Source organism: Ursus arctos, unplaced genomic scaffold (assembly GCF_023065955.2).
Source record: "Ursus arctos isolate Adak ecotype North America unplaced genomic scaffold, UrsArc2.0 scaffold_3, whole genome shotgun sequence".
In the NCBI taxonomy this organism is placed as follows: Eukaryota; Metazoa; Chordata; class Mammalia; order Carnivora; family Ursidae; genus Ursus; species Ursus arctos.
Genome location: NW_026622985.1, coordinates 74387602 through 74400746, shown reverse-complemented (window position 1 = coordinate 74400746; position 13145 = coordinate 74387602). Strand labels below are relative to the sequence as shown.

Genomic DNA, 13145 nt, shown 5'->3' with positions numbered 1-13145 from the left:
TGTGGGATTGAAGCCAAGCAGGGAGAAGCGGACAGGCTGATGCTCCTGCGTATAGAAAACTGAAATAATTTTTCATCAGTGTAGACCTCTTCATCCTTAGCATGGTTGACAGTTAGGGAAATGCCAGGGATTAGGGGAGAATTGACAGGATTTATTTTCTTATTTGGCTACTTATTCCTTCAATTCCTCTTCTGGTTGAGGGTCAGATGGTTCCTTTATACTGTGAATTTGGGTTCACGCTTATATGTACACAGGGTGTTGCACCAAATGGACAGGAAGGACTGACCAGAGTGACTCCAGGTCCTTCTCCCCAGGGAAACTCAGTTGTGCTGTCTACACCAAGAATGCACTGGCCAGGATCATTCAAGTCTGCTGTTCCCAATGACCAGAATCAGTATATTTCCAGTACACGGATATCTCAATCCAAAAACAAAACCTGTCAGTACATGTGAGGAAAGATGTGGAGCTGGTTCTCTCTCTCCAACAAGGAATCTAGACACGAAGCCAAATTACTGAAGGGCCGACCGGAGAAGCACTGTTCTTCACGCTTCATCAGAGCGGCACTGGGCTCAGCTTGAGCTGAGCATTATTACAATAATGCTTCTCTTATTTCATTATTTTATAGACTCTCACTCCATCTCCAAAATTCACGCTCTTCACCATCCCAATGCTGCTTTTGTTCTGTGCTTTGTAGCTCTAGGTATCCTCGAGGGAAATGCATATTCTCTAAAGTTTTCAAAGGCAAAACGGAATTAACATGAAATGTGCGTATCAAATCCAGACCTGTTTTATAAAACAGACTTTCTTTTTTTTTTTTTTCCCACAATACTTAAACTGTGGAGGGAGTTGAGATGCCCTTCAACAGACGAATGGATAAAGAACATGTGGTTCATATATACTATGGAATATTACTCAGCCACAGAAAGGATGAATACCCACCATTTGCATCAATATGGATGGAACTGGAGGGGATTATGCTGAGTGAAATAAGTTAAGCAGAGAAAGACAATTATCATATGGTTTCACTCACATGTGGAACATAAGGAATAGCCCAGAGGACCACAGGCAAAGGGAGGGAAAACGGAATGGGAAGAAATCAGAGAGGGAGCCAAACCATGAGAGACTCTAGACTTGGGGAACCAAACTGAGGGTTATGGAAGGGAAGGGGGTGGGGAGATGGGGTAACAGGGTGATGGGTATTAAGGAGGGCATGTGTGGTGATGAGTACTGGGTGTTATGTGCAACTGACAAACCGTTGAACACTACATCAAAAACTAATGATGTACTATATGTTGGCTAATTGAACATAATAAAAAAAATACAATATACATACAGAAAAGTAAAAAAACAAAAAAAACCCCACAGACTTTCTTGATTTTATTTTTATCAGAAAATTTCTAGGCATTAAGAAATGTAAGACCATAAAATGAAGTCCTGTGCATGGATTCCATTTAGAGGAGAATTCAAGAAAAATTGAGAAGTGATTCACCCTCTCACGAGAATTTAGATAAAATTAATACTCTTGACTATTGAGCTATTTCAAAGTTACCCTGAACGATGTTAAATTAGCCCTGAGTTAAATTTGAACACTCAATTATTATTATTATTATTATTATTTTTTTGCTTGTTAAAACTGACCACGAAAGACTTTGGAAACCTTTATTTGGATCATTAATGTTGTCCACTTTTTATTTTTTTCCATGCTCTTTATTCTTCACGTTTTCAAATTAAAGTGATTTCAATAGTTTGAAAGATTTGTGTCTCTGTAACCTCCAAGGAAATCAATACAGGTGAGTTTAGAGATGGGATGCAGCTAAACTGTAAAAGATAACTCAGAACCTTCAATATGACTTCCTATAAACTACAATTAGAGAAGTTCATGCACGTGAAATCCTCCAAATTCTGCATGTGAGACAGTGCATAATTTTACCGAAATGCTTTTAAATGGAGTCACACCCCTTTATGTACTTTTAAAATATTTTAATGTTAATAAGGCCAAATCATAACAAACATTTGCTAGTGATACAAATTTTCTGTTTCTCTGATACGATTTTTTTCTCTGTTAAGAGGCTACGGGGAAAAAAACTCAGTGATAATCCATTCTCCTCAATATGCTTAAGGAAATGTTTTAAAATTAAAAACAAAGAAGCAAGCAAACAAAAACATGGTCTAACTTTACCTAACTTCATACTTTTAATGAGCAAAAGCATTTTCTTATTGATTGTCAAGGCTGGGGTAGGGTATGTATAATTACCACATTGAGAACTGACTTCATTTTCTTTCAATATTCTCTGAGTATATTACTACATGTGATTTATTCTTATCCTTTTACCACAGCATAAATTAACTATATGGATTTGCGTTCCTAATAAGTTAGAATACATGATTTTACCCAGTCATTTCCCCCGAAGAGTATGAGTTCTACTGAAACTAGCTTTGCTGTTCACTGCTCTAAGACGTGAGATGTCTCCTTTGGGCCTGCTGTAGACCCTAGAGGAGAATGTATGGGTCCAAGCAGTCCTTTGGTCCCTCTTTGCTTCATGGCACTCCCACAGGTGAATACCCCAAGGGTGGATGCCTTCATATCTGTGAGTATTAACCCACTTTGAAGGATCTTCATTTTGGTTTCCAATTCAATTATTCAAATTGACCAAAATTCTGGGGTTGCCCTGGAATGCTTCTTCCCCATATAATCCAGAAATCTCCTGCTGGGCCTCTTCAGAACAATTTTGAAATAAAATAATTTTAGAAAATTTTTTCTATCTTCCTGGAGATTTTGAGGCTAGACTTCCACGTCTGAGAGTTCATATTACTACCCAAGGAGTAGTTCTGGTGACAGACACAAGATCTCATACGGGGTACCTCTGGTTTGCTGGTTCCTCTCAAATAACTGATATTTTAGTAGCTACTGACCTGACTCAGGCAGTGCTCCTATATTCAGTAGTTCAAAATTATACTGGTTTACAGTCTTCTCATTCTCTTCCTCAAAACAGACTGCATGAAGGCTTTAAAATGTCCAACAGTAAAGATTGTTAATATATTTTTTTGAGTGAACACTTAAAATTCACATATGTGTGATAACTGAACAAAATCTATTGGTTCATTCTGGTTTCGTCTGGGGCACATGTAATGCTACATTTTCTAAAAGAGCAGTTAGTCACACATTAATATTCCATAACACAAAAAAGCAACACTGACATAGGTTGGCAAGTAAGGCTTATTTAATTGTCTGAAGGAAGCCAAGTTTCACAGCGCAAAAGGGCAAAGCCATGTAGACTGCAATCTCTTCAAACTGTGATTTCAAATATTATTATATAACAACACCCATAGCACAGGATGGTACAGACAGAGCAAGGACAGATGTACAGTGATTTAACAAACACAACTGTTATACAACCGAAAGGCACACAACAACAGAAAAATGTGTTGATCTCATTCACCATGCATTTAAATTTAACACAATTATCAAGGCCCTACAACACGTACTAAAATAATATCCTCTATAATTGTATAATAATTAACTCTACATAGAAATGACACAATTATTTTAGTTACAATGAAATAAATATATTTATGAATAATCCATTCATAAATATAATTTTCTGCAAAGTATTGGAAAGAATATACATTTCAGCTTAGCCTTAATAAGGTTCCCTGGACAAATTCAAATTGTTTCTTAATATGAATTTATGCACGTATTTGAAAATAGCAATTTGTAGTACGTTTCATGGACACTAGTTTTATGGTGACGCTGTGGTACACAACAAGTGTAATTAAAATGCACAAACGACAATCAAATTAGCCAAAGTTAAATGCACAATCTGTAAGGTTGAGTTTTCCTTCATGGATAGTAATTAAAATATCTGAAATCTACCATTGAAAGAATGAGGGCAACTATAAATGACCTCCTTCCTTTCTTTTTAACAAAAGCAAAAAGCAATACAGTTTTTAGAAAAGAGCTTCTCTGAAATAATAAAATAATTCAATAGGGTACATTACAATGTTACTAAGGTACTGAACAACATGACTAACGGGGTGAAATGGTACTAATAAAAACCATGAAATAAGAAGCAAAGTCAAAGGCCACTTACATCTCCATTAGCCACATAAATCATAAAATTCACAAATCTTGTAGGTACCATCACACTAAACCACGAGATAGTACTTTAGTCAAGATTTTCACTGTGATATATTTACCACAGAAACAATATTTAAGATAATGTAGTTTTAATAACAAATTGAAAATATAGGAATTGAAATGCCATTGTTGCCTGTTAGATCAGAAAAAATGAGTTCTAAAAGAATAAATATTTTCTTTATGAAAAATAGGAAGACCCCAAACATTGGGTAAGTTGGCTTTTGATGGAGGACTTTTTGGTAGAAATAATTAAGGAATAATCTAAGTTTTTAACCTTAGCTTTTAAGAGGAATATCATAGTAAAACATTAACTCAAACACCATCTTTTACTAAAACGTCATTACTCTACAAATGCTTTAAGGGACTGAGATATCCATGGAGATTAAATGGTATGCCCAGATAAACATCTCACTAGTTCAACAGTGTCCTCAGCTTTTGAATAAATGGAAATCAAGTTATAATATTTGTTATTTTGTACAAATGTGGAAATGCTACAAATGATACAAGAATGTTGTACTTTGGGCCAGTAGAGACTCAGTCTAACAGGATCACTCAGAAATCACTTCTGGAGAAAATAAACATTCGATCTGTTTTTCTTTATGCAATAAGCATCTCAAAAAGAAAAAAAGAAAAAATTCCTGAAGTTTAAAATTCTGACATAGTGGGTAGGGCAGGAAAGACATACCACAAAGAGCTAAAAGTAATTATTTTTTGTAACTCCTGGGAAATTGTTTTACGTGCAGAAATGAGAGTGGTATAATTAAACCAAGGTAGCAAATTAAATGAATGTAGTTAACATAATTCATATCCTAAAATACACAACAGCATTAGAGGAGAATTTTATATGCCATATTTCATCAATTCACATATGATATTGGCCAACAGAGTCAATGTTGCTCTGCTAAAGATGTCATTTTCTAGGTGGATCCATATGGGGTACTTGAGGGATGACAGTGGAGGAGCGTAATATGGGATAACTGATAACTGGTCAATTAATCTGATACTCAGGAAGATTTCAGTAAGATTTAGAGCTCACATTCCATTTAAAAATAACCTGATTTTGAAAATCAATGCTAAATAAAAGCAATACATTATAACCAGGCCATGAGGCAAATCGTAAGAAATATTAAATAGTAATATTCCCATCATGATAGTAGTAACATTCATTAGCCATTCACATTTTAATCTGGGAAATATCTTGGCAAGTTTTGTAGCCTGTGGTTTAGAAGGATTTATAATCTATCATCTAATGCTCTGACATATATACTTTAACTTGAAAATTTAACTAGTGAGGGGCGCCTGGGTGGCTCAGTCATTAAGTGCCCGCCTTTGGCTCAGGTCGTGATCCCAGGGTCCTCGGATCGAGCCCCACATTGGGCTCCCTGCTCAGCGGGAAGCCTGCTTCTCCCTCTCCCACTCCCCCTGCTTGTGTTCCCTCTCTCTCGCTGTGTCTCTCTCTGTCAAATAAATAAAATCTTAAAAAAAAAAATTAACTAGTGAGAGCAACTCTGTTGAGATAATCCGTGAACAAGCTCGTAATGGGTTAAAGTCCTTGCTATATCATATAGGTCACAAAGGCTAATCAATATACCAGTTTTCCTTCAATACATCAAACTGGAATATGATCTAATTAATATAATTTATTACCATCCATTAAAAATTTATAAAAATATCAGTGAGTAGACTCACGGTATGTTAGGGACGACCAAGGAATATTTACATTTACGTATGCATGTTTGCATGTATTTATGAACATGCACGGGCATGATATCTATGTGTATAAACATACACGTACACATACGTATACGTACAAATATATTCCATTCTATTACCTTAAAACTGCGTATGCTAACAAAAGGAAGACTTTAACTATATGCATTTGTAAATTGTCAAATTATGATGGTCTGTACTTCATCTAATTATTGCATAAGGTTTCAGATCAAAAGATCAAAAAGAAGATGCATGCAAATAAAATACAATTAGAAACAACATCTTTGTTTTGCTTTGTGAAACAGTGCTGGCAAATCAACGAAGAAGAAAGCACTCTACCCCCCTCACACAGAATTATAAAAAGTGGATGAAAATACCTACGATATACATATCATAAAAAAAGAAAAGAAGACCTAAGATAAACAGATGTTTTGTATAGATATTTCAAAGTACCTCACATGATCCTAGGATCACGTATATACTTACTACAAAATGCTTTGGGGGCTGAAAAAGGAAATAAACACAAATGAAACCACCTCTTCATTATCAAATAAATTATCAAAATAAAAGTCTTAATATTTACATAGCTATTTTCTTTTAATGACCATTACAGACATAACAACAGATTTTGCTGTTCCTATTTCACAAATAGAAAACTTCAACATTTAGAATAAATGTACTCATTGTCCTGCACCCAGATCTGTTGCATGAAAATGGTTTCCATGCTTCACAAAATTAGCTGATGATCCAGACCAAAAAAAAAAAAATCATTTGCCTTTTGGCCAAAATAATATAGAGTCAGAGATAAAGCACCATTGTACCCAGTAATGAAACTAGCCTCATTCATGCAGATACAAAGGCATCGGGACTTACCCGGGTCATCAGAAGGCATGTCAACGATAAGCTGGTCACTGTACTTTCCGTACAAGCCGTTAGTGCAGATGGCTACTATCTGAAGCACATAACTCATGTTGGGGAGTAAATTATTGAGAATAGCACCCTAAAAGAAAGATGTCAGTAATTACACAAATGGATTATTCTCATCAGAGCACTAACATGATAGACATCTGTCTTTAGAAAACGTTTCCTCATTTGCCAACGGAACATATATCTTATTAATCTAAGGAAAACCGTTTGCAATATTGTTAAGTTGAACTTGTGATATTTGTGAATTAGGCTTTTCTGGTTTTTTGAAAAATCAATTTTAGCTTTAGAAAGTTTCATTTTTAACTGGAACTCATCAGATTCTTAAATGAGTACCCAAAACTACAAATGAATATTTTAGGCAAATAAACACATAACATTTGCAAAGAGCAAAATGTGAAAAACACAATGAAAAAAACCACTTTATCTCTTTATCATAACAATATATAAGCCAGACAGTAATAGATTTATCTTCTTAACATCATTATGAAATGAAAAAATGGCATATTCTTATAAATATGCACGACATACATAGTGCATAATGTCTCTGTTTTAGACACTTGGATTAAAAAGTTGTTATATATTTTATCAGTTTTGTCCATATGATACCCAGCACCATGGTAACAAGGCCAGTTTTTGTTTAAATGCAGGTTCCTGGGCCTGGTGGGACTCCAGCTGTGTGAATGCACAGTTCAGTAGTGTTTTTGACCTGTCTTTCTCTGCTTGACTTATTTCACTTAGCATAATCTCCTCCAGTCCCGTCCCTGTTGCTGCAAATTTTGGGTAATTGTTCTTTCTGATGTATATATGGATCACATCTTCTCAATCCATTCGACTGTTGAAGGGCATCTCGGCTCCTTCCACGATTTAGCTATTGTGGACAAAGCTGCTATGAACATTGGGGTGCATATGGCCCTTCTATTCACTACGTCTGTATCTTTGGGGTAAATACCCAGTAGTGCAATTGCTATGGATTCCAAAATTTCTGACTCAATTGACTTCACATCTGTTACTTGGAAATTTGATGCAAAAAGTCCCCTACTCTATTTTCTTGCGCTGGTAGAGTATGCCGGGGGCAATGATATATGACAGTATCAGAGCACTAAGATTCCAGGTTCAAATTATTTCCACAACTGTGAGATCATGGTCAAGGTATTTAACCGTTCTGAGTTCCTTGATTTGTAAAAAGAGGCTACACTAGATGAACTCTAAGTCCTAAGTCTTCTATAAGCATCTACTCTATAATGTTGTTGGCAAAGCTGTGATCTTCCTGTAATTGAAAACAAAAAAGAACCTAGTGTATTTCCCTGTAAGTTTCGACCTAATTTAGTACAGTTTCTCCTTCCCCTCTTCCCTACTGGAGAGTTTCACAAGAAGTTTAGGGCAACAATATAATCATTTGTAAGTTTTTACCTTGAAAATTAAACTCTAGTGTTACCAATAAAACAATTTAAAGTCTTGTAAGTTCTTTCCATGAAAATTAAACTCTAATGTTATCAATACATGAAACAACTGATCTTATAGTTACCAAGTCTTGATAGCCATCTGTCAAAAATTCATGCTTGGTTTGGTCTTCTCCCTCTAACTGCTGGTACAGAACTGCAAATTTCTCAATCATGGTATCATAAACTACCCGAGGTCTCTCCCACGTAACAAGAAGGCTGGTATAATTCTCCGGGTCAGCTTGAACATTTTCTGGTTCTGAACTACAAACTTCAGAGAGAGAGAGAGAGAGAGAGTAGTTATTGATACAACTGCCAGCCTCTAGGATTTTAACAAGTAAAACATATTCTCTGAAAATGTGTTGTGTTTTATTTCAACAGGAGGTAAAAAGTTAACACCAGTTCACTGTGGAGCTTTTGTTTATGCCATTTCCTATATGTGAAACAATTCTTCCTTCCCTCCTTCTCTATCTGCGTCCCACCTTCCCATTCGGGAAGGTCTAGGTCAAATGCTCCCTCCTAGAATGCGTGCTCTGATCTCTGCTGAAGTGATCTGTCATTTTCAACTGTCTGCTTTGCTTTAACACTGCTATTGCATTAATTGCATGTTCTCTTATATTATTTCTTCCTGAACAGGTCCTGAGTCCTGTCGTAAGTTATAAACATAAGAGCCACAGCTTTTTTATTTCTATTTATTTCTTTCTATTTCTAGTTCTATTTTATTTATTTATTTATTTATTTATTTATTTATTTATTTATTTATTTCTATATTGTTTAAAACACCATTCTGATATATTTGGCACATAAATTCATTTTTATTTTTATTTTTATTTTTTTAATTTTTTTATTTTTTTATTTATTATTATTTTTTTAAAGATTTTATTTATTTATTTAACAGAGACAGCCAGTGAGAGAGGGAACACAAGCAGGGGGAGTGGGAGAGAAAGAAGCAGGCTCCTAGCGGAGGAGCCTGATGTGGGGCTCGATCCCAGAACGCTGGGATCACGCCCTGAGCTGAAGGCAGACGCTTAACGACTGCGCCACCCAGGCGCCCCATAAATTCATTTTTAGACATAAAAAAATGATATCTCCAAGCTTGTGGTGTTTTTATTTCTCTTGTTTGGTACTTGACAAGTATCTTTGGCTCAGGATGAGAAAAATTTTAAATTATAAAATAGGATCTGTTCTAAGACATTTTGTTGTTTCAAAATCCTTGAAATAATTTAAAATTCCCTGTTAGAGAACACCATGGAAGAACAACTAAAACTATCGTTTCTTTATTTTTTCGGACCTGCTGACAAAAATCCCACTTTGGCATTTTCAATAGATTAAACAATTAATTTTGGGAAATTAGAAGATTTGTTTGATCTGAAAAAATACTTTGAAAATCATTCAAGGACTTCTTACAATGAATTCAAGCCCGTGCTGGGAGTCATGCCAAAATTTTAGTCCTATCAAAAAAAGTATTCTGATACTTTCTGAAATACATTCATAGTGTGATAATTTGAGCTAATCACAAGGATGCAAATTATAAAATTTTATGATAATGTGCTAATGGAGCAAAACAATAAATATAATCTGTTCAAAGTCCAGATAAATTTGCAAAAGAGAGGGAGAAAGTTCTCTAAAGCTAAAGATTCACAGAACCCAAGCTTTGCTTCTAGGAGATACCTGAAGTTACAAAGCCACTACGTGGGACCATACAGTTGACCTAAGTCAGCCAGTGGTCGACAGCCACAAAGACTCAATGAAAATATTGCAACAGCAGCATCAGATTGTGACCAAAGGCCTTTTGTTTATATTAGCTTGTAGTTTTGCTCATGAACACAAGAGGGCAGCCAAAACTAACAATTGATCTTGTCAATTGAAAAATCGCATCTACAGTATTTAATAGGAATTTTAGCTTATGTATGTTATGCTACCAATGGTATACAAGTGATCTAGAAAAAATATAAATTATATACTTTAAATATATGTACTTTAAATTTAAATATATATGCTTTAAACATATATATACACTTTTATATGAGTTAGAGACAGGATTATTCACCGTAAAAACTATGGGGTTGTTGTTGTTTATTAAGGATTTAGGGTGAGGTGTTCCTTTGGGAGTAAGAGGACAATTCTCTAAAAACATGAATTCATCAAAAAGCGTGAATTCAGAATAAGAAAATGCGTTCTGACTTAGGTCTAGACTACATCGTCGTTACTCTATCTAGTGATACTTCCTTAGTGGCCACCAGATGGCAGAAGATCATTGATCATCTCAAAAGTGAGCTAGCTACTCACGTGAACTACTATCATTGGAGGACAAGATTGCCTCAATCTTGCTTCTAATGAACCCCGTGTTCGTTTTTAGAAGCTTGAAGGCAATTCTGGACAATATCATTCGTAGATTTTGTCCTGCAAAAATCAATCCCTCTTTTTAGAGAGGAGGAATGATCTAAAGTGAATTATTCTCTTCCCCCAAAATGAAACTATCTTAAAATGCATTAAAGTTTTTATGCATGCACACAAAGCAAAAATCTCCTGAGAAAATATAAAATTATTAGCTGCCAAAATACCCAAAGAACTGCTGCCTAATTAGCAGAAAATTACTTTGGTTGGGTGTCGGTGTTTATTTTGCCTTAATAGTTGAAATCAGCAGATGTTTCAAATTTAAAGAATCAGCATTAATATAAAGTAGGACTTTAAAAGGAAACTTGCATTTCCTTGTCATCGAATTAGTATTCTTTTGCTTTCTGCTTTATAAATCTGTAAGAGCTTATAGTTTGTTTAATACTTTAGACTTACATTTTAATGAGGAATTTATTTTTTATTTTTTTTTTATTTTTTTATTTTTTTATTTTTTTTAAGATTTTATTTATTTATTTAACAGAGAGACAGCCAGCGAGAGAGGGAACACAGCAGGGGGAGTGGGAGAGGAAGAAGCAGGCTCATAGCGGAGGAGCCCGATGTGGGACTCGATCCCGGTACGCCGGGATCACGCCCTGAGCCGAAGGCAGAGGCTTTAACGACTGCGCTACCCAGGCGCCCCGAGGAATTTATTTTTTAATGTTTCTTTTGTTTCATGATAATCAATAGCTTAGTAATAGGTTATAAAACTGCAGCTAAATTTTATCTTTTAGATGCTAGCTGAAATAGGGGATTTTACAGGGAAAAGATAATATACTTTAGAATGTGTTCAGGAGAAAAACCTGTACTTCTATTGTTTATGATCTTGCCAAGGGGCTGCCCTCCTATAAGGTAGGAATGGATTTTTAAAATAATAATCTAGTTCATTCTATATACAAAACTTGGTGCTCAAACAAAAAAACTATGTAATGGCCATTAATTTGTACTAAATTTTCCAGGTTTTCCTTATATTGTTTACCGAAATTTGCTTATCATATTAGAAGGAAATATACTCTATAAAGCACATTATCTGGGTTGAAAATCAAGGAAGGGTTTTCCAGATCCACATTTACTCACACACCAAATACAAGATACTAACTGATATATAAATAAAATAGTAACAAAAAAATAATTTCCTTCATTATGGGGAGTTCAGAACCATACTGAGGCCTCATTTCTTTCTTTAGGACTGAATCCCACCCCGATTCCTTTGCACAAGCTACACGTGATCTGGGTCGCAGTTACGGATTCTTTCCGGAGCACTGGCCAAGAAGGAGAATCCGGTTCCTGCAAGCCGCTGGCCGTGAGCCAGGCTGTGACAAATCTGGGGTCCATGTCAAGTCACAGAGAATACAAGTAAGTGCCTCAGTACAAATGTAAAGGCTGGTCACATAGACAGAATGAGGATATAGTTTCCTTTGTAAGGGAGCTCTAAGTGTTCTTACTTCGAAACCGATTTTGAACATTCAATGCTTGGTTCTAGGCACTCTGGACATACAAATAAAGATGGCGCTGTTCTTGCCTTTAGGAAGCTCTATCCTATGATAGCTGTTAACCTTTAAATTCAGTAAGCTATTAAATGTAAGGGTGTTTTGAGTTTCTATGTCCTAGACCGCAGTTACAGAAGAAGGCAAAATAAATTTGTAAAAAATGTGCCACTGAGACCAAGTGAGGTCGTGCTTTCAAAATTACACGGTTTTCCCACTTAGAGTTGTAAAAGTTTCACAGACTTGTAGCTGATACGAAGTCATGTGTTTTCTCACCACTTACGTGAACTTAAAGGAAGAGTGAGGGCCTCACGGACAGAGGCGCACGGCTTGCAGAACGTGTACCCAAGAGTGAAGCACCGAGTGTTAAAAGGAAAAAGGGAAAAAGTGGAAAAAGAAAAGGAAAATAAACAAAGAAGGAGAAATACAAATGAAGAGAGCATGACAACTCTGGCCGTGACAAGTCTCTCAGCTAATCACAAAAGTTGGTGCCGATGGCCAAGGGAGGCCTGAGTCTCCTTCCCTCTTTGCTGTTCTAAGTGCCTGGCTTGGAAGAAGGACAGGCAGCCTGAGGCAGAAGGTCCAGCCTTAGCTCCATGGTCTAGGGGTAAAACTCTGGGTCAGGTAAGAAGACAGAAGGATGATTCTTGGGGAGTGGCAGGGAAAATGTCACAATTACCTAAGATGTCACCAGATTTTACTCAGTTATTTGCCCACTGAGCTGAAGTTCGGTGCAGTTGAACAGCCCGTGACAAAAGCACTTTGTGATACACACTGACAAGTCCACCACTTCCTCCCCTGAGGCCGACGAGCCTCACTTCAAAAAATACTGAGACACGTGTTTTGATGACGTTGTTGCGAAGAACTTGAAAATTTACAGACTCAGAAGACAACCAATATTACGGTTGTGATTTCCCCTCAGGCAGCAGCAGATCTTAATAAAACGACATGTAAACATTGCCACAAATGTTAAAAATAGTAAACAGAAATGATCCGCCACTGATTTGTACCTCTAAATGACTGCGTTACTCACTCTAGGTAAGTAGCCAA

The 13145-nt window shown here is 36.0% G+C and overlaps 1 protein-coding gene across 1 annotated transcript in view; it reads right to left on the bottom strand.

Moving 5' to 3' along the window:
• The window catches only part of PTPRZ1 (protein tyrosine phosphatase receptor type Z1), a 112860-nt gene that overhangs the window by 47479 nt on the left and 52236 nt on the right, over positions 1 to 13145 (bottom strand). Inside the window, exons 9-10 of the mRNA XM_026514898.4 lie at positions 8301 to 8485; positions 6722 to 6848 (exon numbers count right to left, since the gene is read on the bottom strand). Of these exons, the coding sequence (XP_026370683.2) occupies positions 6722 to 6848; positions 8301 to 8485 (312 nt within the window). The remainder of the gene's footprint in view (positions 1 to 6721; positions 6849 to 8300; positions 8486 to 13145) is intronic.